Source organism: Peromyscus maniculatus, chromosome 13 (genome assembly GCF_049852395.1).
Source record: "Peromyscus maniculatus bairdii isolate BWxNUB_F1_BW_parent chromosome 13, HU_Pman_BW_mat_3.1, whole genome shotgun sequence".
NCBI lineage: Eukaryota > Metazoa > Chordata > Mammalia > Rodentia > Cricetidae > Peromyscus > Peromyscus maniculatus.
Window position 1 is genome coordinate 43,536,754 of NC_134864.1, and position 21,300 is coordinate 43,558,053.

General features: G+C 39.8%; 1 protein-coding gene across 5 annotated transcripts in view; it reads left to right on the plus strand.

Moving 5' to 3' along the window:
• Positions 1-21,300, plus strand: part of Bard1 (BRCA1 associated RING domain 1) — a 74,614-nt gene that overhangs the window by 46,395 nt on the left and 6,919 nt on the right. For 3 of the 5 annotated variants that reach the window (XM_042260171.2, XM_076550170.1, XM_076550172.1), the window contains 3 exons: positions 2,042-2,150; positions 8,569-8,704; positions 9,309-9,401. In XM_042260171.2, the coding sequence (XP_042116105.1) occupies positions 2,042-2,150; positions 8,569-8,704; positions 9,309-9,401 (338 nt within the window). The remainder of the gene's footprint in view (positions 1-2,041; positions 2,151-8,568; positions 8,705-9,308; positions 9,402-21,300) is intronic. The other 2 variants (XM_006972245.4, XM_076550171.1) reach the window with 1 other exon arrangement.

Genomic DNA, 21,300 nt, shown 5'->3' on the forward strand with positions numbered 1-21,300 from the left:
TACATCAGGCTGTTCTCTGAACCACACTAGTTTACATTGCAGTGGCCATGATTTATTTAGACTAGATTAAATTCACACATACATGCAAACCCCCCATACCCACGTACACACTGATACACATATATAAAAGTACACTATCCATTACTTTATTGTTTGTTCTGTGATGCAGTTTTCCTTACAGTGAATCCTGATGGTTTTCCTATGGCTGCATCTAAATTTGTATTTGTTAATATATATAGACAATAGCATCTATAATAGCTCTAGTAAATGATTGGTATTTGCACATGAAAGCATCTCACCCCTGGTGATTAATGACTAGGAAATATTAGGAAATAAAAACATGAATACAAAGAATACAGAAGTGAAAAATTCACATTAAAGTTATATTCTGTTAAAGATACTTCCTATAATTATTGGTATCAAAATGAATATTTCCATTTAGAAATTTAATTTTTCAATTTAAAACATTTGTAGAGAATATATTTGATCATATTATTTCCCCTTCCTCAATCCCTCCCAGAGTTTACCTGTCTCCCTACCCACTCAGTTTTTGCTTCATTGATTCTTTGTATTTGTTGTTGTTGTTTCTATTTCATTGATTCCAGTCCTGGGTTTAATTATTCTTTGCCCTCTCCTCTTAGGTGTTAATTTCTTGTTGTTCTGGAGCTTTCAGGTGTGTTGCTGAGTTTCTACTGTAAGATCTCTTGGAGTTTTTGATATAGCACTTAGTGCTATGAACTTGCCTCTTGGCACAGCCTTTGTGTCCTGTTGGTTTGGCTGTGCTGTGTTTTCATTTTCATCATTATTAAAAGTTTTAAATTTCCTTCTTGGTTTTTGTCTTGACCCTTTATTTTCATTCAGTAGTGGGTTGTTCAGCTTCCAAGAGTCTGTGTGCTTTTTGTGGTTTCTAGTATTGATACTCGGGTTTAACCTGTGGTGGTCAGACAGGGTGCATGGGGATATTTCAACTTTCTTTTGTCTATTAAGGTTGGCTTTGTGTCATAATCTGTGGTCAGTTTTGGAGAAAGTTCCATGGGCTGCTGAGAAAGAAGTATATTCTATTCTTTAGTGTTTGGGTAGAATGTTCTGTAAATGTCTGCTATGTCCATTTGATTTATGATGTCACTTACCTACAGCATTAGTTTTGTCTGTCTATTGTCCTGAGTGACAATATATGACCTGTCTATTGACAAAAGTGGGTATTCAAGTCTCCCAGTGTCACTGTGTTAGGGTCACACCTCTAAAAGAGACCATAAGGATGGATACTTTGACTTCTTCCTTTTCTATTTGTGTTTTCTTGCTGTCTTTCCATTTTCTAGAAAACTGGGTCCACCGTATGTCCATTATATAGTGGATGGAGATGGGCTGGGAGGAGTCTCCCAGTCCCAGCTAAATGTGGTGGCTATGGAGTTCCTGGTAGAAAGTGATTCTGAGCCTTTGGGTCTCTGACATCCTACAGATTGGTGGCAAGTCTCAATGCAGTGGAGATGGGAATAGAAGGAAAGACTGAAAGGGGCCCCAGGAAAGGACTAGGGGAACCTGGGTCTTTGTTAAGAGGCCCAGCCTCTAGGGGGATGGAGGTGTGTGCCGGGAGGAGGGGCTACTGTGGATAGGATGCAGGGAGACTAAGGGTAAATAAACCTGGAGAGACCTTAATAGAGGACAGGAAGGGGGATAAAGATTGCTCACCTGAGTCCCAGCCTGGTGTGGAGACTGGGAGTCTTGGTGGGTCGGCAGCATCACAGGGGAATGGAGATGGGGTAGAAGGAAAGGGTAAAGGGGCTGCTGGGAAGAACTAGGGGGACCCTGGGTTCTCAGCTGAATCCCTAGGGAATGGAGGTGGGGCTAGGTTCCTTTGCTTCTTTATTGAATTCAGTAGCCTTTGATAGTAGATCTTCATGACTAAGTGAGCTCTAAGTCACTTTAGTTACAATTGTGTATTATTAAGGATGTTGAAAAATAGTTCTAGAAGTACATCTCTTTGTTAAGAATGAAGTTATACATTTTATTTACTTAAACCCATCTGTACTTGTTTTACCAGTAACATATTTGGTGTACGGCCTGTGGATTATACAGACAATGAAAATATAAGATCATTATTGCTGCTACCAGAGAAGAATGAATCATTCTCAACTAGCCAGTGCTCAGTCGTAAGTATGGATTTAGCTTTGGGACATTTATATCTTTTATTGAACTTGGTTATGAAAGGAACATAATAGAAAAACTTCCAGTTAGCAGATAGCTTTTATTCACCAATTATTGAGCACTTCCAGAGTACTGACTACTATGGATTCAAAGGCATAATCAGAATACATCTACCAAGAAATATTTATTGAAGCCTGTATATTTTAGGCAGCATTCATACAACAATGAATTTGACTAAAGCAACTCTTACTTCAAGGAATTTGCTTGCCAGTAAGAGGTAGAGAAAAGAATGGTCTGTGAATATGCAAATCGATAAATGCAATCATTTCAGAAGTGGGTACACAATTGCTTTCAGGGTGGCTTTGTATTGTGTAGCTGGGTGGAGGCGCTAGGCTCCTGAAGGACACTGCATTAGTGAGGGCCTTTTGAGAACCAGTTTGAACTGAAATTTGAATTATGATGGGGAGCAGCCAGGTGGCCACAGAAAGAAAGACATTGTATAGCAGAGACCCTCAAGTAGATGAAATGGGCATGCTTGGAGATTACGGAGGTAGTAATGGCTGGAGAGAGAGAGAGAGTCCGAGACTAGAAACCATTGAAAGGTTTCAGAGCACAGAGGAGACAGGAGTTGGATTTTTTTCTGAGCGTTTGTTCTTTTGATTTACAAAAGGGAATCTGTGGAGTGTGTGCAGGAGTGGAAGAACTAGCACTTAGGATTGTGACAAGCAGGTGCCAACATGATGTGAACTAAGTGAAGGGCATTGGAGGTCTGTAAGGAAGAAATAGTGAAGTTGAGTGTGTTTTTCCCAACAGTACTTTTCTTGGCTTTTCTGTGAGGAGAGGAGAAGGAGTAAACTTCGTGTCACTGGAGCCTTTTGCTGGCATTGGGAAGGGGCCCTTTGTCCCCTCTGCCAGTTTTACACCTATTGATGGAGCTGTTAAGTACTGGTTGGATATATGAACCTGTGAATTAAGTGAAAGGTACAAGCTAGAGACACAGTGGGCAAAAGGCCCATTCTTTGGGAGCCCATAGCCAAGTGGAAGATAAAAATATAAAGAAGTTTGTTACAAATTGTGATATATAATAAAAGCAATGAAATGTGCAAAAGTTATAACATGTGCAGCAGAATCAAGGAAGCTCACTTCAGGAGCTGTCAGGAAGAACTTCCAGAGGTGACAGGGTGTCTGAGGGAAAGAGCTGATGGATGCTGCTGTGGAAAATGACAGAAAACTTCTAATCAGAAACATTTGACTTTTAAAGATCATCCCACTGGCAGGTGTGACTGCATTGAGAACTCATGTTTTTTCCTTTACCTGCCATCCTTGATTTAGTGGCTCTGGTGTAGCTGGAGTTTTCTCTCTGGGTCCTGCCAAGCCCCTGCAGTCTGACAGCCCACTTACAAAATAAACACACAGACGCTTATATTATTTACAAACTTTATGGTCACGGCAGGCTTCTTGCTAACTGTTCTTATATCTTAAATTAATCCATTTCTATAAATCTACCCCTTGCCACGTGGCTCGTGGCTTATCGTCATCTTCACATGCTGCTCATGGTGGCGGCAGCTGGCAGTGTCTCCCTGACTCAGCCTTCCACTTCCCAGAATTCACCTCTCCTTGTCCCGCCTATACTTCCTGCCTGGCCACTGGCCAGTCAGTGTTTAATATAGACAGAACGGTATCCACAGCACTCTGGTGTTACATGTGTGTCCTGGTGTCTGTAGGTTGGTTGCTGCAATTCCAGATGTGACAGTGGCCAGCTAGAAGAAGACATGAAAGCAGTTTCTTAAAGTCTTCACTGAGATCTTTCTTATGTTTTATTCTTTAGGACGGGCTACATACTTACTGTTTTTGGTGTATTGAGGGATAGAGATGGGGCAGATCTCGTAGGGGGGCTACCAGAGCAAAATCTGGATTTTTTTTTTTTTTTTTTTTTAGCATAGAAGATGGGAAGAATGGGTTTTGTGTGGAAAGCCAACATAGCCCACTGCTGCGGCTTCTCAGAGGGAAGGAGGCATAAAAAACTCTTGGAATTGTAAAGAACTAGAGGGGTAGCGTGCAAGGAGCGTGAGGAAGGTTCAAGTAGTTTTCGAGTGAAAGGCTAGATTGGGATCAGCCTCTGCAAGGCCTACCTTCCTCAGTAGGGACGTGTTTAGTAGATTTAATAGGGCACATCGGCAATGTGTTTATACCTGGAACACGATGGTCTGCAGGACAGCTTGGAGTCAGAAGAAACTCAGCTTGAGTGGAGGCTGCTGTGGTGAAGTCTAGGGTTAACGGGGTCTGAAATTATGGGTGATGGTAGTGAGATGAGGACGGAGAGGAGAGACAGACTCAGGGAACTCACTGGATTTTCATATTTGTTCAAATGATGAGAGGTTGGCAATGCTACGACCAAACTTTCTTATTGTCTTAATGATCGATATGTGCCTGAGGAAGCTCATGAGTGATAAGTAAGTGTAAGTGGAGGTAGTAGGTCATGTGCACTTGTGAAGGGATAACTTACATCCGGGATGTGATACCTCTAACCGTTACCAGACTCCACTCACTCAAGCCAGGCTGCTTTGCTGGCGCGTGTCGGGCTGAGATGAAGCCGTGGCTGTTCTGCAGAGTCCTTTCTGGACAAGTGCGGTAGTGACTGATGCCATTGCTTAGTTACAGATCGAGCCAGAGCTAGTTATAATTTGGTGAGGTCATAGGTGCTATCATGGGTAGTTACCTTTATACCCTGAGAACCCTTTATCTTTTGTTTTAGACTGCAGTCTGATAAATGTGTTCCAAATGATAGTTTAGGAAATGAGAAGGACCTAGAAGTCAGCACTTTAATTTCTTCCTTTTAAGAATGGGAAAACTGAGACCTAGAAAGGTCATGATTTGCCCAGGATTATTAACCAGACATTAAAACATCTTTTAATGGACCAGTTAGAACTCACATTTCTTAAGTCTTAGGTCAGCTCTCATTCAGTTCCACCATACTTTATAAATTGGTACTTATTTTACTCATTTATACTTGGACTCCCTGCCAGAACATAGTACATTTAAGTTGTCATCATAGATTATGTTAAATGTGTCAGAAATACAGATACCTTTATGGTATTCTGAGAATCTGATTATGGTAATCACTTTCAGAAAAGGATTTTTATTTTGAAATCTAAGAAACATACACTTTCTGTATGCCATGTGGCATTGACTTTATTGCTGGGTCTTTTTGCTGTTTTGAGACAGGCCTTCATTATGTAGCCCAGGATAGCCTGGAACTTGCAACCTAGCTGCTTCTGCCTTGAAGGGTAAGAGGTGACACCATGGCCAATCTTACTTATTTTCTTAGTGATTTGTGGCTAAGGAAGCTAATGGATGATAAGCAAGTCTGTGTAAGTGGAGATGGTTTCTATGTGCAGTCATTAAGAGGTAAGGTCTAGGATGTGATGCCCTTAGCTACCACCAGACTCCACTCACTCAATCCTGCTGTCTAGCTAGGTCTGCAGTCTGTCATGTATGTTCCCATTCAGGTCCTAAGCTTTAGCTATTTTCTCTGCCAAGAACGGATTTGAGAAGCCAGGGCCCCTCTGTCCTACATCTTACACCCTTCAGACCTGGCTGAAACTGGAACCTTATATTTGCTGAGTAAGCAGTCTACCCTTGAACTACATCCCCAGCTCTGGACCATTGATTAAAATAGCAGTCTCCCACTGATGCACCACACTCCCTCATTCCCTTTTACCATACAATTGAGAAGTGGTATCATGCTCTTCCTCTAGTTGATTTTTCTCTTCCCCATTAGAATTAAACTGTGTGAGGACTGGTTCACTGCAACAGGTCTTTGCGTGGAGAATAGTGTGGCAAGTACTGAGTGCTCAGTTACATGTGTGTTGACTGTGAGCAAGCTTTCAAGCCTGAGAGTGGTGGGTGCATTGCATGCTGGTCCCCACATGATGTACACTTGCTTGGTAGTGGAGTCTAGAATATTCATATTTATATTGCAAGCTGTACTGAGCAGTGTGGTTTAGTCCAGCTGTGTCTCATTCCAAATTGTGTTACGAGTAAAACTTGGTGGCCCTGCTTCGAGGCTGAGAAGCATCTTCTGGTGTCAACCAAAGCTTCCTGCCATGTTCATTTAGGGACTTCTCTGCCCATGGTCTCTTAAGCCAGAATGCTTATCTTTTCTAGTCTTTCCTGATTCTTTAAAAGTTTTTTTTTTTTATTGTATTTGCTTATGTTTATGTGTGAGTGTGTGTGTTCATTGATGGGCACATACCATATGCACATGTAGAGGCCAGAGTCAACAGGAATCACTCCTTCTACCATGTGGGTCCTGGGGATCAAATTCAGGTTGTCAGGCCTGGCTGCAAGCCCCTCCTTCCCCAAAGCCATCTTCTTGACACTCTTTTTAGATGCTTTAACCCCACTAGTTTGATAAATTTATTAACAGTAACAATTTTATCTAAGAAAAAGACCATGTTGAATTTACGTTTTGAGTTTCTTTAATGCCAAGAAACATAATCTCTAAGTCTCTATAAAGTAAAGTTACCACGTTTGGGTTTTTTAAGCATCATGACTTCGAGATCCCCTTACTTGAATTACACCCACAGCCCCTTTGATGTCCAGTCCCAAGCTGACATGTGACTCTGGCAGCTGTTTGTTTTATTATAGCATTCCTTAACTAGAAGAAGGTAGTACCGATTTCTCTATTCTATGCAAATTTAAAAAAGACGATGATGGGAGAATGCTTGACCCACTTTGATACTTCCCTTGGTTGGTACTAATAGTAGTATCTGCTATATTTAGAAGTGATATATTTTCACTCCTGCTTTATACAGAGAGCTAATTTAGCTAAAGTGGAGTCATGTAAATCAAGAAGCAATGTGTTCTCTGCAGAGCTATTTTGATGGCACTTATTGAATGGAGAAGAATTTCTGACAATTGATTTTTAATATCATTGTAATTGAACAATTTTAAAAAATGTACTGAACTAGTTTCATGTTATAGAGTATCTACACTGCTTGGACTTGACTTGCCTATGCTTTCTTACAGAAACTAGTAAGGCATGTATATGAGAATGTGATAATATCTGTGTGTCTAGTCCAACCTTTGTTATCAGAAGCATAAGGGAGTAACTTTAACTTGCTGAACTTAATTGCCAAGCATAGTCATTTAAAAACTTACTGTGGTATTTTTGTGTACTTACTTGCTGTGTGGTGGATCTCACTGACTTTAGTGTGAATGAAGTGAGTTCAGCTGTTTGTAGATTTACCCCGTAGCTGAGCTGCCATGTGTCTGGGGCGCGGGAAGGAATTCGCACTGTTACGACATGGAGGTCAATGTGGAGACCCTGGCTGCCTCTTACCTGGTTGCCGAACTGCAGTGGTTCCTGTGCCTTTGCTGTTCCTGCATGTTCTGCAGAGCGCTCGAAAGCCCGGCTTTCCACTCACTGCATGCGAAGGCCCCACGCCTTGTGCTGTATGTGGTGACTTGGCCTTAGTCCAGTAGTGCTGGGTTTGCCTGTTCCTCTCAGGATCAGTCCTTCTCTTTCACAGGCACCTTGTGTCTACTTCTAGTCCCATCTGTTCCGTCTTTTGCACGCTCCACCTGTCATTGTTCCTGAATTGTCTCTTATGTCCCATACTGTTCACCGGTGCTTTCTGTCTCCTGTAAGTGCCGAGGGTAGATGTTAGGCTGAAAACATTAGTTTCTGTAACTCAGCCAGTGTTTTTTATGAGGAACTCCCTCTGATTTGTGGATCTGCTCTCCAGTTCAATTGCCCATGTTCATCTTTTTGTTTCAGTGTCAAAATTTGTTTTCTTTAGAATCAGTGCTGAATTTTCAAAATCATCTTAGCTTAAACTGAGTAGACCAAGTGTGGATATAACTCTTTGGAAGAGAGATATGAAATTGGTCATTTTTAATGGCTATTTTAGGTTATTTGGGACAGAATGAAATGATGAAACCCTACAGGAATCCAGTTCAGCATCAGGGGAAGAAGCTTGCCCATGTGGAGAGAGCTGTTCGAACTGACAGTGACTTGGGAGGAAAATAATTAGAACAATAGTTATTCAAATGGATTGAGTATTAGAGTTATGGGTACTGATTCAGTAGGAATTACTATAGATTATTAGCTGGAGTAAAGCAATTTATAAAATAAATCTCTAGTCTGGTGTGTCTTTTCTCTGTGTTCCTTGTGTGTTTTTACCCTGGTGTGTGTCTTCTCTCTGTGTTCCTTGTGTGTTTTTACCCTGGTGTGTGTCTTCTCTCTGTGTTCCTTGTGTGTTTTTACCCTGGTGTGTGTCTTCTCTCTGTGTTCCTTGTGTGTTTTTACCCTGGTGTGTGCCTTCTCTCTGTGTTCCTTGTGTGTTTTCACCCTGGTGTGTGCCTTCTCTCTGTGTCCCTTTCGTGACTTTACCCTGGTTCCTCTTCATTTTTCACTAGCAGGTGACCGCTGGACAGCGAAGGAATGGGCCGTTGGTGCTGATAGGCAGTGGGCTTTCTTCGCAGCAGCAGAAAATGCTCAGCAAACTTGAGGCACTTCTTAAAGCTAAAAAATGTGCTGAGTTTGACAATACAGGTGAGGCGTTTGATTTCTTTCTTTTTTTTTTTTTTTTTTTTTTTTTGGTAGAAAATAATTTGAAGTTAGTCTCTTTGAAGAACGACCTTTGATTATATATGTTTTAAGCATTGGGTTATGGTTATGTATTTTGTATCTTGTAATCTTAAATGTTTCTATACTTTATAGTTTTAATATACTCAAGAAATGTAAAGTGTTTATTTTGCTTGTTTTTGTGGTATCGGGGATAAAACCCAGGCTGTTTCCATGCTAGTAGTCAAGTGCACTACCACACAACTACATTTTCAAAAGTTAAGCCTTATACATATTGTAGGATAAAACACTATGAAGAACAGATTTAAGTTTATTAATGAAGTATAATATAGTGTGATACCACAAATAATTTGAAAATAGCTGAAAAACGTATATTTGTTAATATGCTTTTTATGATCTATTTTTCGTGTTGATGGCCAAGTTAAAAAGTACTGAATAAAATAAACGTTGTACTCAATATGAAAGTTGGCTTTGATGAATACGTAAGTGGAAGTTAATAAAATAGACTTAACTGGTTATAGAACAACAGGGAATTCTTTTGGTTTCTCCTTACTGCTATTTTGTATCTTAGTAACCCATGTCATTGTGCCTGATGGTGAGGCTCAAAGTACTCTGAAGTGCATGCTGGGGATTCTCAATGGATGCTGGCTCCTGAGGTTTGACTGTAAGTACTGGATTTGGGAGGTTACTAGACTAGTTAGTATACGCCTGTGCCTTCACTTAGTCGCTGTTTTCAAAAGGATTCTCGTATAATTGGTGCCATGCAGATATTTTTAATAAATGTGAATATAAATATGCTCTGATTTTAAGGTAGTTTTATTTTGCAATTCCAAGTATATTATTAAAGAATTAATGTAGCTTATTGTTAACTTTGAAGTCTAAACAGTCCATATTAATGTTAAATGGTGTATTTGACAAAAATATACTCACGTTTTAAATTCATTGCATGGTGTATCTATGAAGTGAAATTAATTTATTGCTTTCCATTTAAAATTTCTACAGTATTACCCGTATAACATTCTTTTAATCTCGTGGCTGACTCAGTCCTTTCAGGCAGCTGTTGGTTTTATTACCAATCCAAAATTTACCGTTTTATTCTACTTGATGTGATTACAGCAGCCCTCACCTCAGCCTCCACTGGAACTGTATCTCCGTTTCTCATTGTTGGCGGTCAGATGCCATCACCCTCACAGCTCCCTTCCCTACTGTTGCTGTAGCTTTTCTTCAAACATCCCCCCTTTCCTCCCTCCAAGCCCTCTCTCTCCCTCTTCCATCCTCTCTCTCCCTCTTCCTAGTTATTTTCTATTCCTTGGTTCCTCAAGTATCTGCTTTTTGGTATGGTAGGCTAAAATATGATGGCAGCTTTTTGGTATGATTGCTAAAATATGATGGCAGATGCACCAGCTGTTATTAAGCACTTCTTTAGAAAGCTAAGTGGCTGCAAAGGACTGACAGGGAGGTCTTATGATATATAGTTGAGAACCTTGATGTTGCTTATGCTCAGGAATGATTGAGGGCCAAAATTTCTCAGACCTGCCACACACATCTGTGCACATGGAGTTGCTCTGTGTTGTGATTTATTAATCTTCTAGAGCTGGATGCTGATACTGGACACTGCAGTCTCCTGTAATGATAATTATACCAAAGCAGAAGAATGAGTATGTTGATTTTAAGAAACATTGTATATTAAAATTCATTAAAAATATTGGCTTTGTGCTTTGAAGGCCTTGTGGTATAGTGATTATCAAAATCTTAAGTTTGCAGTTGATTTGATTTGAAGAGCAGTTTGATGTCAGCCATCAGCATTCATGTCCTCTTAAAATCGGCTTCCACTTGCTCCCTATGGTACTAGTCAGTTCTCTGGGATGTGATTCACCATGATGAGACACCACTCCATCTTTTCTCCTCATTCTCTGTTAATAGTTGTTACCAGTCAAAACCAGCTTGAGAAGCATGATAATTGATTGACAATATGTCTAGTTTGAACTTTATTTTACCTTTTTTAGTCTCTAGTAAGTCTCTGAGTCTCAGTATTTAAAAACTTAAAATGCCTCCAAGGTCATGGCTTCTTTTGTACCACACCTAGGCCAGAACCATTGCCAGTGGTTAGAATTAGTCAATTTTCATAATAACAAGATCTTACTAATAAAGAAAGAGTGTGGGATTTTGAATAATCTGTTTCTGAACTTTGAGTCTATTTCTTAAGAGTTTGCTGAACTGACATTTGGATACATGTACAGTCTATGATCCATTTCCATAAAATTTACCTTCTGTAGGAAATGTGAGTTTTGTTACTTTAATGGCTTGGCCATGTCATTTTTATAGAATCTCGGATAGACTCAAGCTGACTGAAGAGTGTGATATTTGGTGATTCTCATAGTAGTGAATGTATTTCCTAATGCTGATGGTTCCTTTAGAGTAAAGGATGGATAGGATCTCTGATTAAAGTTCATTTGTTCATATTTTCTGATATAGAGCCCACGGAGAAATAAGTTCCAAGTTTGAGGCAAGTATTTGGGTAGTCACTAGATCACTGGGATTATCAAAGTCATATGCTCTCAAGGTCTTTCTTTCATAACAGAGATTCCCCAGTCTGGTTTTAGTGCCACCTCTATTTTTATTGGAAAATATTTCAGAGCACTTCAGAACTGTCTGAAAATCATATATATTAGAGAAAAATGAAGGGGATTACTCATTTCAAAATTAATTATCAAGATGCATGACTTACTAAAACTTTCTTGTGTAAGATTCTAAGCATTAGTTTGTTGGTAGATAAACTTGTTAATTGGAATGACTACTTATAAACTTTAATATTGGCTTTTTATGGTGTTTTCCATAAACCAAAGAAGAATTTTTCATCACGTGTGTCCATGTCCTTGTGTGTGGAGGTGAGAAGTTGATGGCAGGTGTATGAGGCTCCCACCTTTCTTTTTGAGACCGTGTCCTGGACCGTGTCCTGGAGTTTCAGTGAACCAGGCACTCGGAGATTGTGGGACAGGCTCAGCACCGTCTGGAAATCTGCCTGTCTCTCCAACTGTTTCCCACTTCACTGTGCTAGGTTTTACTCCAGACCAGTTATTCTCGAACTTCCTAATGCCTTTAATATGGCTCCTCATGCTGTGCTGACCCCAACCATAACATTATTTTCACTGCTACTTCATAACTGTGATTTTACTACTATTATGAGATATAAACATCTGATATGTAGGATTGTCTTAGGTGGCCTTTGTGAGAGAATCCTTCAACCCCCACAGGGCTCATAGCCACAGGTTGGGAACCACTGCTCCAGACTTTTGTCTGTGAACTGAGTAAGGAAGAGCAGGGAGGATACTCTTTAGTGTTGTTTTCTGATTGGTTGGTTGATTTGAGTGATGGACTCTTAAAGAGACAGCCACCAAGTAACCTCATGATCAGCTTAACAGAGTCATTCTTTCCTATTAGAGTTCCTTTTAAAAGTGCTATAGAGTTTTAAAGATTAATGTAACTTCTGTTTTGCTCAATAAACTTTGCCAACTAATAAAATTTAAATAGATACCAAAACATTTCTGTAAAGTAAGACTGATTAGGAACGGATGTGTCCAGAAGTCTCATTGAGTGGGACAAGGTGGCACAGGCCTGTACTCCAGCATTTGGAAAGCTGAGGCAAGAGGAATAGGAATTCAGAGCTATCCTTGGCTACAGAGAGTTCCTGGCTAGCTGTTCTGAATAGACTCTCTATCAAGCAAGTTAACAAACAGCAAAAAAGAAGTCTCCCATCAAAGATTCATTATTTAATAATAAAAAATATTTTTAAAAAAAGAGAGAAAAAGATTATTTCATCAAAAAGGACTATTTTGCTAGGCAGTGATGGTCCCTGCCTTTAATCACAGCACTTGGAAGGCAGAAGCAGGCAGGTCTCTGAGTTCTAGGCCAGCCTGGTCTACAGAGTGAATTCCAGGACAGCCAGAGCTATTACACAGAGAAACGCTATCTCGAAAAACCAAGTTGTGGGGGGACCCATTTTTCTGATAATTTACTTAAAGTAGGCAATACAAGTGGAATGAAAACGCGTCTGTGTTACAGTAGCAAGAAGAGGAGAATGACCTGGGTAGGACTAAAACAATGTGTCTTTATCTTATCAGGACAACTGTCGGTATATGAGTACACCCAGAAAATACATGGGTGCGGGGGATGGGGGGCCTGCAGAAGACGATCGTTTTCCTGTTTTGAAATGGACTTCCTTTTTCCTGCCTGTGCCTTGAGTATGAATGCTGGGATTACAGTCAAGGGTGCCTATATTCTAATTCATTTTTAACAGTTTTCAAAAGAATATCTACCTACTGTATTATATCTACATCCTCTAGCAATAAACTCAAACCTTCACATTCTAATACCAACTAGAAAATGTTTTTCATTTTTGTCTTTTCCAAAGATTAGTTAGACTGCTCAGGGCTTTGATCTTAAAAAGAGAATTTAAAACCTGTATTTGTAATGTTTCCTACCTACCATAATAGAGCTTTTAAGTTTGTTTTGCAGATCTAGAAAGTTAAATATTTGACTGAAAAACACTGAGCATAAGTTTTCTAATTATCAGGAGAATCTTTGGATATTAGACAAATTTGTTCTTTAAACAAAGGGACAGTTTTGATATTATTCACAGTACAGGTATCAGTACTAATAACCAAGTTTTGTTTAAAACATTTTTATGGTATACTAATACATTTTGTGATGGGATTAGTTTGCTTTTTTGTATGCATTACATAAAATAAATTCAGCATTTTGTCTCAAGAAGTATATATGTATAAATACACTTATAACTAGAATATTAACATGAAGTATATGAAAAAAGTAAATGATTACTGTAGACGGAAGTTTCTGTCCTGCCTGGTCCCACAGTTATTCAGACACACACAGGCTTATATTAATTACAAACTGTTTGGCCTATTGCTCAGGCTTATAACTAACTCCTATGCTTAAATTTACCCATAATTCTGGTCTATGTTTAGCCATGTGGCTTGGTTCCTTTTCTCAGTCCCGCATTCTCATCTCCCTTCCTCTGTGTCTGGCTGGCGACTCAGTCTCTGCCTTACCTCTTTACAGCCTTCCCCTTCCTGCCCAGCTACTGGCCAATCAGCGTTTTATTAAACCAATAGGAGTGACAAATCTTTGCAGTGTACAAGAGCATTATCCCACTGCAGATTACTAAGTAGTACTTAGGATAAAATCTACTGTCCTATGACAGTATTTTCAGTGACATTCCAAACTGGATGTTTATGATAACTTGTGCTGGTTAGTTTTTTTATCCCTTGACACAGCTAGGGTCATCTGGGAAGGGGGAATCTAAGGTGAGAAAATACCTTCATCAGATTCGCCTTTGGGGAAGTCAGTGGGGCATTTCTTCATTAATGATTATAGTGGAAGGGCCCCGCTCCCTGTCATTGGTGTTACCCTTGGGAAGGTGGGCCTGGGCCAGATAAGGGAAAGTAAGCCAGGAAGCAATATTCCTCCATTGTTCTGCTCCAGTTCCTCTCTCCAGATACTAGTGGTGTGCCATGTGTCCCACCTCCACCCCATCCCGTCCCTAAATGCAGGCCCGGACTTCCTCAGTGATGAGGATGTGATCAGGACATGTAAGCCAAATAAACCTTTTCCTTCCCATGTTGCTTTTGGATCATGGCAACAGAGAAACCTACCTGGGCCAGAATGAATGGAACATCGAGGTTTTCTTTTACACTTTGAGCCTTCCTTTTTCATTCATTCATCTCATCCAGTGAGCTCATTTCTCTGTTGCTTACCTGCCACCTGACTCTTGAGAGATGGTGGTGACAGTGTGCTTTGTTAGCTTCCATTTTGTCTTTGTGTAGAACGTGTGAGTTTTTTTAAGTGTAGTTCAATCATAGTCTATTTACTCGACTAAAAATTCTAATATAAACACATTTGCAAAGGAAGATTCCTTTGGTGTTACAGCCTGAGTGTCAATTTTTAACTGAATCAGACAGGAATTCCATGGATGTTTATTTATTGCCATTCTGAGTGACATAAATTCCTAGTTTAGTTCTAATGCCATATCTATTCAGACTCATGGTTTTGACGTGGAGTGATGTTTATATATTCTAACTTTCTTAAAGGAAATCTGTTGACTGAGAATGATATTTAATTCCATGCTTTCAGTTGGGAAGAGCCAGGAGCCCCAGAACAATAAGAGCTTGTTAAAATCCATGACTTTGTACTTCTCTAGCTTTTGAAGAAAGTGAAGACACTTCTTTGCTTTCCATGTAAGACAGGCCTTCTCTTCCTATGAACACTCTACAAATCTGTATCTTTTAGTTCTATTCATGTTGATGTATTCTTTCATAATTTTGTGTAGCTGTGGGTTTGTGGTAGTTTGAATGTAGTTGGCACTCATAATCTCATAGGACATGGCACTATTAGAAGGTATGGCTTTGTTGGAGTGGCTATGGCCTTGTTGGAGGAAGTGTGTTACTGTGGGGGTGGACTTTGAGGTTTCCTATGCTCAGGATCCCACCCAGTGTCTCAGTTGTCTTCCTGTGGCCTGCATATCAAGCTGTAGCCCAGCACCATGTCTGCCTGCCTGCTGGCATGCTTCCTGTCATCATGATAATGGACTGAACCTTTGAAACTGTTAGTGAACCCCCCCCCCACACCCAATTCAATGTTTTCTTTTATAAGAGTTGATGTGGTCATGGTGTCTTTTCACAGCAATAGAAACCCTAACTAAGACAGGGTTCAAGGGCACTCCTTTTTACTCTATTTCCTTTGTTGATCCTTTTCTCCCAAGCTTCAGAAAAATTACTCAGCTCAATATAAATTGATGATCATTGGTGTATCTAAAATGAAGATATATCTACAAATTATGTTTTTATGAGCTGGAGACAGGAACAGATGCTAAAGGGATGCTTTTCTGTATAGTAGAAATCTCTTTTTTAAAAATACTGAGTAGCCCTGACAATCATAAGCTGCCTGAATATGCAGAGACCCCTGGCCTTGCCAAGGTGGCCAGAGCTGCTCTAAAGACTTTCTGTGAATGATTTTGAGTTATTTAGTACTTTGGGAACTGTGCTTCTCCTGCATACATAGAAAACTATGCAGTTTCCAGGCCAAAAGAAAACTAGCATGAGATAGTAGGCATGGTCAAGAATCGAGCTGGCCTCAGAGTCTGTCTGTACAAGTGACTTATTGCCTCATCCCTGCAAAGTGGTAGCTCCAGGGAAAATCTTAGTAGAAAATGTTCAAGGTAATGAAGATGAAATAAAGTGTACATTATATGAGAATGGGGACTCTTGACACATTCAGACTATGTACAGTTATGGCAGATGGAGAAATCTGTGTTTACATATATAACTATCAAGTCAGTCTAGTTTGAAAATTATTAGTGGAGAAAACAAGCAAAACTATGATCTTGAATTTGCTTTTTTCTTCAAAAGGAAAAATATAAGTATCTTTCTGCCAAACTTTCAATAGCAAATGATAGCATAATGTTGGGCTTTATTAAAATTTAAGATGGATAAGAAATAATTGAAATAAATATGAAGAAGTAGCATTAAGTTGTTGGTAAATGACTTGTTTTTAAACTAATGATGTAAATATAAAGATTAGGAATTATGGCATATATTATACTTTATATAAGCTAATGAATAGGAATGTTTGTAAGTTATATTTTAGAGATTACAAAAAACCTCCAAATGGGAAGTAAGTTAAGAATTCTTGTTGCCATTTGCCTAATTTCTGTGCAATAAGTAAAAGTTTCAAATATCCATTATATTAATAAATAATATTTGGCTGGTTGATTCTTTCATCTCATTGCTGATATTACACTGTTGTTTAATTACTGCAAGTTTAGAGTATCTCATGTATGTTCGTTTACTTGCTTAGTGGATCGTTTATTTGATTAATCTCAAAGGAGGTTCACAAGGATTGAAGTTTGGGTTGTGGCAAATATCTATTGGATAGTGTGTCTTCATTCTGGAACTTGGGGTGCCAGTTTGACAGTGGCAATTTTGGCATCAGATTAGATAAACTCCTTGACCCATTGAAGGCAATTGAAAACAATAAATGTTTTATTGTTCTCTAACCCTTCTTCTGGCTGAATCCTCAGCACTTTTTACCATGCATTGTGCTTTTTGGCTAGTCTCTCAAAAATGACTGTTTTCCTGTTTAATTCTTAATAAATGGGTCATGTGGTCTACGGTAAGAGAAATGGGACATATCTCCTCTAAATAGAGATAGCTGATGTTTCTTGAGGTGATTTTTTTTTTTTATACCCAAGAAAAAGACTGAAGGAAAAGCTAATGAGGAGTTGGAAGCTATCTGAGTTTTGATCTCAGTTGTGTCCCCAGGAAAACCATTGAAATCTCTGAGGATTTCTGTAGTCTGTTTGATCTGACTAGGCATTGGAGTTGCAACCTGAGGAGTAGATGCCACTCAGCTGCAGAACTTCCCCGGCTTTTCTGTGCTGTGGTAGCAGCTTTAGAGAAGGACTTTGTTACCATCACACAGTTCTAGACCTGGAACTGCTCGGTTTTCCTGAACTGATTCTGGGTGGTGTGAGAGCTTCAGGAGAATGTTTCTTTAACTCAGTCCCTGTGATTAGAGCACTGAACTTTCCTGGGAGTCCTGGGCTAGCAGAGGCTAGCCCAGCACACCTGTGGGTTAGCAGCAGCAGTGGCTGCCCCCTGTGGTCACAGTCCCTGTGCTGATGCAGCCACCCTCTCCGGCTCTGTTCCTCCCTTGCTCACACTAAGGCTGGTCACCTAGATGAAGAACAGATTGCTGAATTCAAGGCACCTTTCTCTTTATCTGATAAAGATGGCAACGACACCATCAAAACCAAAGGACTTGGGATTGTCATGAGGTCACTATGTCAAAACCCAGGAGAAGCTGACTTTCAGTATCTGATCCGTGAAGTAGATCCTATTGGGATCGGCACCATCCACTTCCTAAAGCCTTAGACCAGGATGGCTAGAAAAGTGAAACATACAGATAGCAAAGAAATCTGTCCAGTGTTCCAAGTCTTGGACAAGGATGGTGATGGCTACATCAGTCCAGCAGAACTGTATCACAAACTCACGACAGACTTAGAAGAAAAATAGAGATGAAGTGATCAGAAAAGCAAGATGAGGATGGGCAGAGTCCCCAGAAGATTTTGGGTTTATGATGACCGCAAATGAAGACTTACTTTCCACTACATTCTCCCATGTGCAACAATCACACTGATTCTTTTACTTACCTCTTGCAAGGAAAAGGGTCATTTACTGTTTTTACATAGCAAAAATGGATGTCAGAGAACCTTATGCCCATTCACAAAATCTGCATGTATTACCTTGTGGTTCTGTCCCTTAAAGATCATGGTTCACATCAGTTTTACAGTAAAAATACATGGTTTGCTTCAGGATGGTGTACAGAAAATGGCTGAAGGATGAACTTGAAACACAGCCCTAGATATAGGGTGGTCCTTTTGTATTTCCATGTGTTTCAACGCCACAGTGACAGTGACACACCCTGGTAACTTGCCACAGCATGTTATTTAGTTCTGTGTGCGTTGTACTAGAGTGGGGTGAATGTCAGGCTGTCACACATTGTTAGTAAGACATCCGTACCAAAGGAACATTTCTGGACTCTGTTCTTACACCTTGTGACTCCATGGCGTGAAGCCTGCAGAGGAGGCTGTAACTGTGGACTTGAGCACAGCCATCAACATTGGTCTTCAGGAAACAGGATCTGGATTCATTCCAACTTGTAAATGTTCCTCTTGTTTTTTTCAAAAAAAAAAAAAAAAACAAAACAAAACAAAACTTAAGGTTACTTATCAACTGCTGTAGAGCTGAAGATTGTGTGAGCTAGGGCATAAGCACTGGTCCCTTTCGATAGGAAACCATGCTACCCTCCCGGATATTTTCTGTCTCACATCTCCCCGGCCTTACTTAGCAAACTCTACCTATCCAGGCTGTGTTCTGTTAACTGGCAACGGCACATTGTTAGAATCAACAGATACCATTGGGAGAATTAAAATAATCAGCCAAATAAACCTTCCAAACAGATAAAGCAGCCCCCATAGGCACCAACCGCCTTATTCTGTAATTGTCTGCTGGCTACTCCTGATACAGTAGGCATTGTTGCACTGGTATTCAGCTAAAGATTGGACTGCTCTGCAGATAGAATTAGGAGTGGATGGGTACATATGCTCAGTGATACAAATGAAAATAATAGCTTAGATATCAAAGAATGAGTTTGTTGATGATTTTGCTAGAATGCTGTTACCTTTTAGGTTCACATTTTGTATACAAACAGTATGTGGTCAGCATACTGGGCATTGTTGCTAAGATAGGATTTTGACCTAGTCACAAATTTTGAGTCTCATTTTCAATATACAGTAAACATCATTCCACATACACTCCCCTTTCTTTTGAAACAAGGTCTCACTCTTTAGCTGAGGCTCTCCTGGAACTTACTGTGCAATCCAGGCTGGCCTCAAACTCATAGCAGTCCTGCCTCAGTCTCTCCAGTGTTGAAATTCCAGATGTGAGCCATCATACCCAGCCAAAGTTAATATATTAGTAGTAGCTACATCAGATAGCATTTTAGCCATCAATTATTTAAAATACTTTATTGCGTGCCAATATAATAAATATTATAAACAATAATTTATAAGTTGGAATAATAAGATTTAGGACTTCAGCTCAGCAAACTCAAATGATACAATCTTAAAAACTGGGGGAAAGATATTTGAACACCAAAACACAGGCAAAACCAACAAATTAATCATCATACAAATAGGGAATTATGGGAAGTTTATGAAGTGTTCAATTTTTAAGATGTATTTTTATTTATATGTGTGTATGAGCATGTGTGTGCAGGTGCCCACAGAGGCCAGAAGAGGCATGGGACCCTCCAGATGTGCAGTGCAGGCAGTTGTGAGCTGCCTGATATGGGTGTGGAATCTCACTTTTATCCTCTGAAAGAACAGCAAGGGCTCTGAACCTCTGAAGCATCTCTCTAGTCCCGACTTGTGGTTGGATTTTAATGCACATTTACAATCCTAAAGGAAGGGAAGAGTCTATCGACAGCTCTCCACTTTGGGAGAAATGGGGTATTCAGTTGCTAACATTTTCTTTTTTAATATTATGCAACTTCTTGGAACACTCAAAGCAGCTTAAAATCATTTGATATATTCACAGTCACGCCTTTCACAGTCCAAGGTTTAGCTTGCATACCAAAAAATATATTTTTATGAAAAATGCACAGGCTTTAAAAAGCTAAGCAGTCTTGGGTTCAGATTCCCATTCTACCACATGTACTAGCTAAATGGCTTTGAGCCAGCCAACTACATTGTGCTTTAGTTCTCTGAAACGGAAATAATGCACAGTAAATCCTATTGTTGTGGATTCTACATTTTTGAATTTGCTTTACATGCTAAAATTTTGTAATCCCCAAGTCAGTATTTAAAAAGCCTTTGTAGCCATGTGGAGTATCTTGGGATTTGAGATGCAGATGAACATGCTCCCAGCTGAGACCAAGCTTGTGGTTCTCTGCCTTCTCGGTTCAGCTGCATACTGTAAACAAGGAGCTCTTTGAGTAAGCAGAGTATATTTCTCACGTTTTTGTGTTGGTGAGTCCCCAAGTATTAAAATAGTCCCCAAGTATTACAAGTATTACAGGTAATACAAAGCTGTTCACCATTCCAGATGCAAAAAGATGATCTAGAGAAAACAGTTGGAGGGGGATCTTTATCCAGGTCCAAATTTTAATGTCGTTCCAATGTTAATGAAAGGTATAGTGGAAGAACTATGGTGATTTTAAACACATATAGAACAAGAAGAAATATTCATTAGTTTACAAAAATGTTGGAACCAAGGTCATGAGCCCAGCACTGCATTTCTAGAGTAGTCTGAGCATCTCCACACTAAGTGTTTGCAGCTTCTTTCTACAGAATGCCCACTGCAGGTAAGGAACACCAACCACACCAGTCTTGCTGAGTACAGGGACCAGCACACAGAGTAAAACAGAGGTGGGAGCTGCAGTCCCTAACAGTTGTCAGGGTCTTTCATGGGCAAGGTGCCAGCATCACTGGTCCTTTAGAATTAGAGGAATAGGACAGCAGAGTGGCCCAGCAGGTGTCAAGCCTGATGATCTGAGTTTGATCCCTGGGCCCCACGTGGTAGGAGGGAAACAGCGCCTGCAGGTTGACCTCTGACCTCCACCTGAGTGTGCACTCTCACACATATAACAAAGTAAATAAAAATAATTAAGTGAGGGCTGGAGAGAGGGCTCAGAAGTTGAGAGCACTGGTTGCTTTCCCAGAGGTCCTGAGTTTAATTCCCAGCATTCACATGGTGGCTCACAGCCATCTGTAATGAGATCTGGTGCCCTCTTCTGGAGAGCAGGTATACATGCAGGCAGAACACTATATACATAATAAATAAATCTTAAAAAATAATTAAAATGATTTTAAAAACATAAAGTTAAGCTATTTTAAAGAGAAAATACAGTAAATTGTACTTGGTAGTGTTTTGTCTTTTTTTTCCTGTAATTTCATCAGAAACCATTAGTGTGTAGTTTTAGCTAGT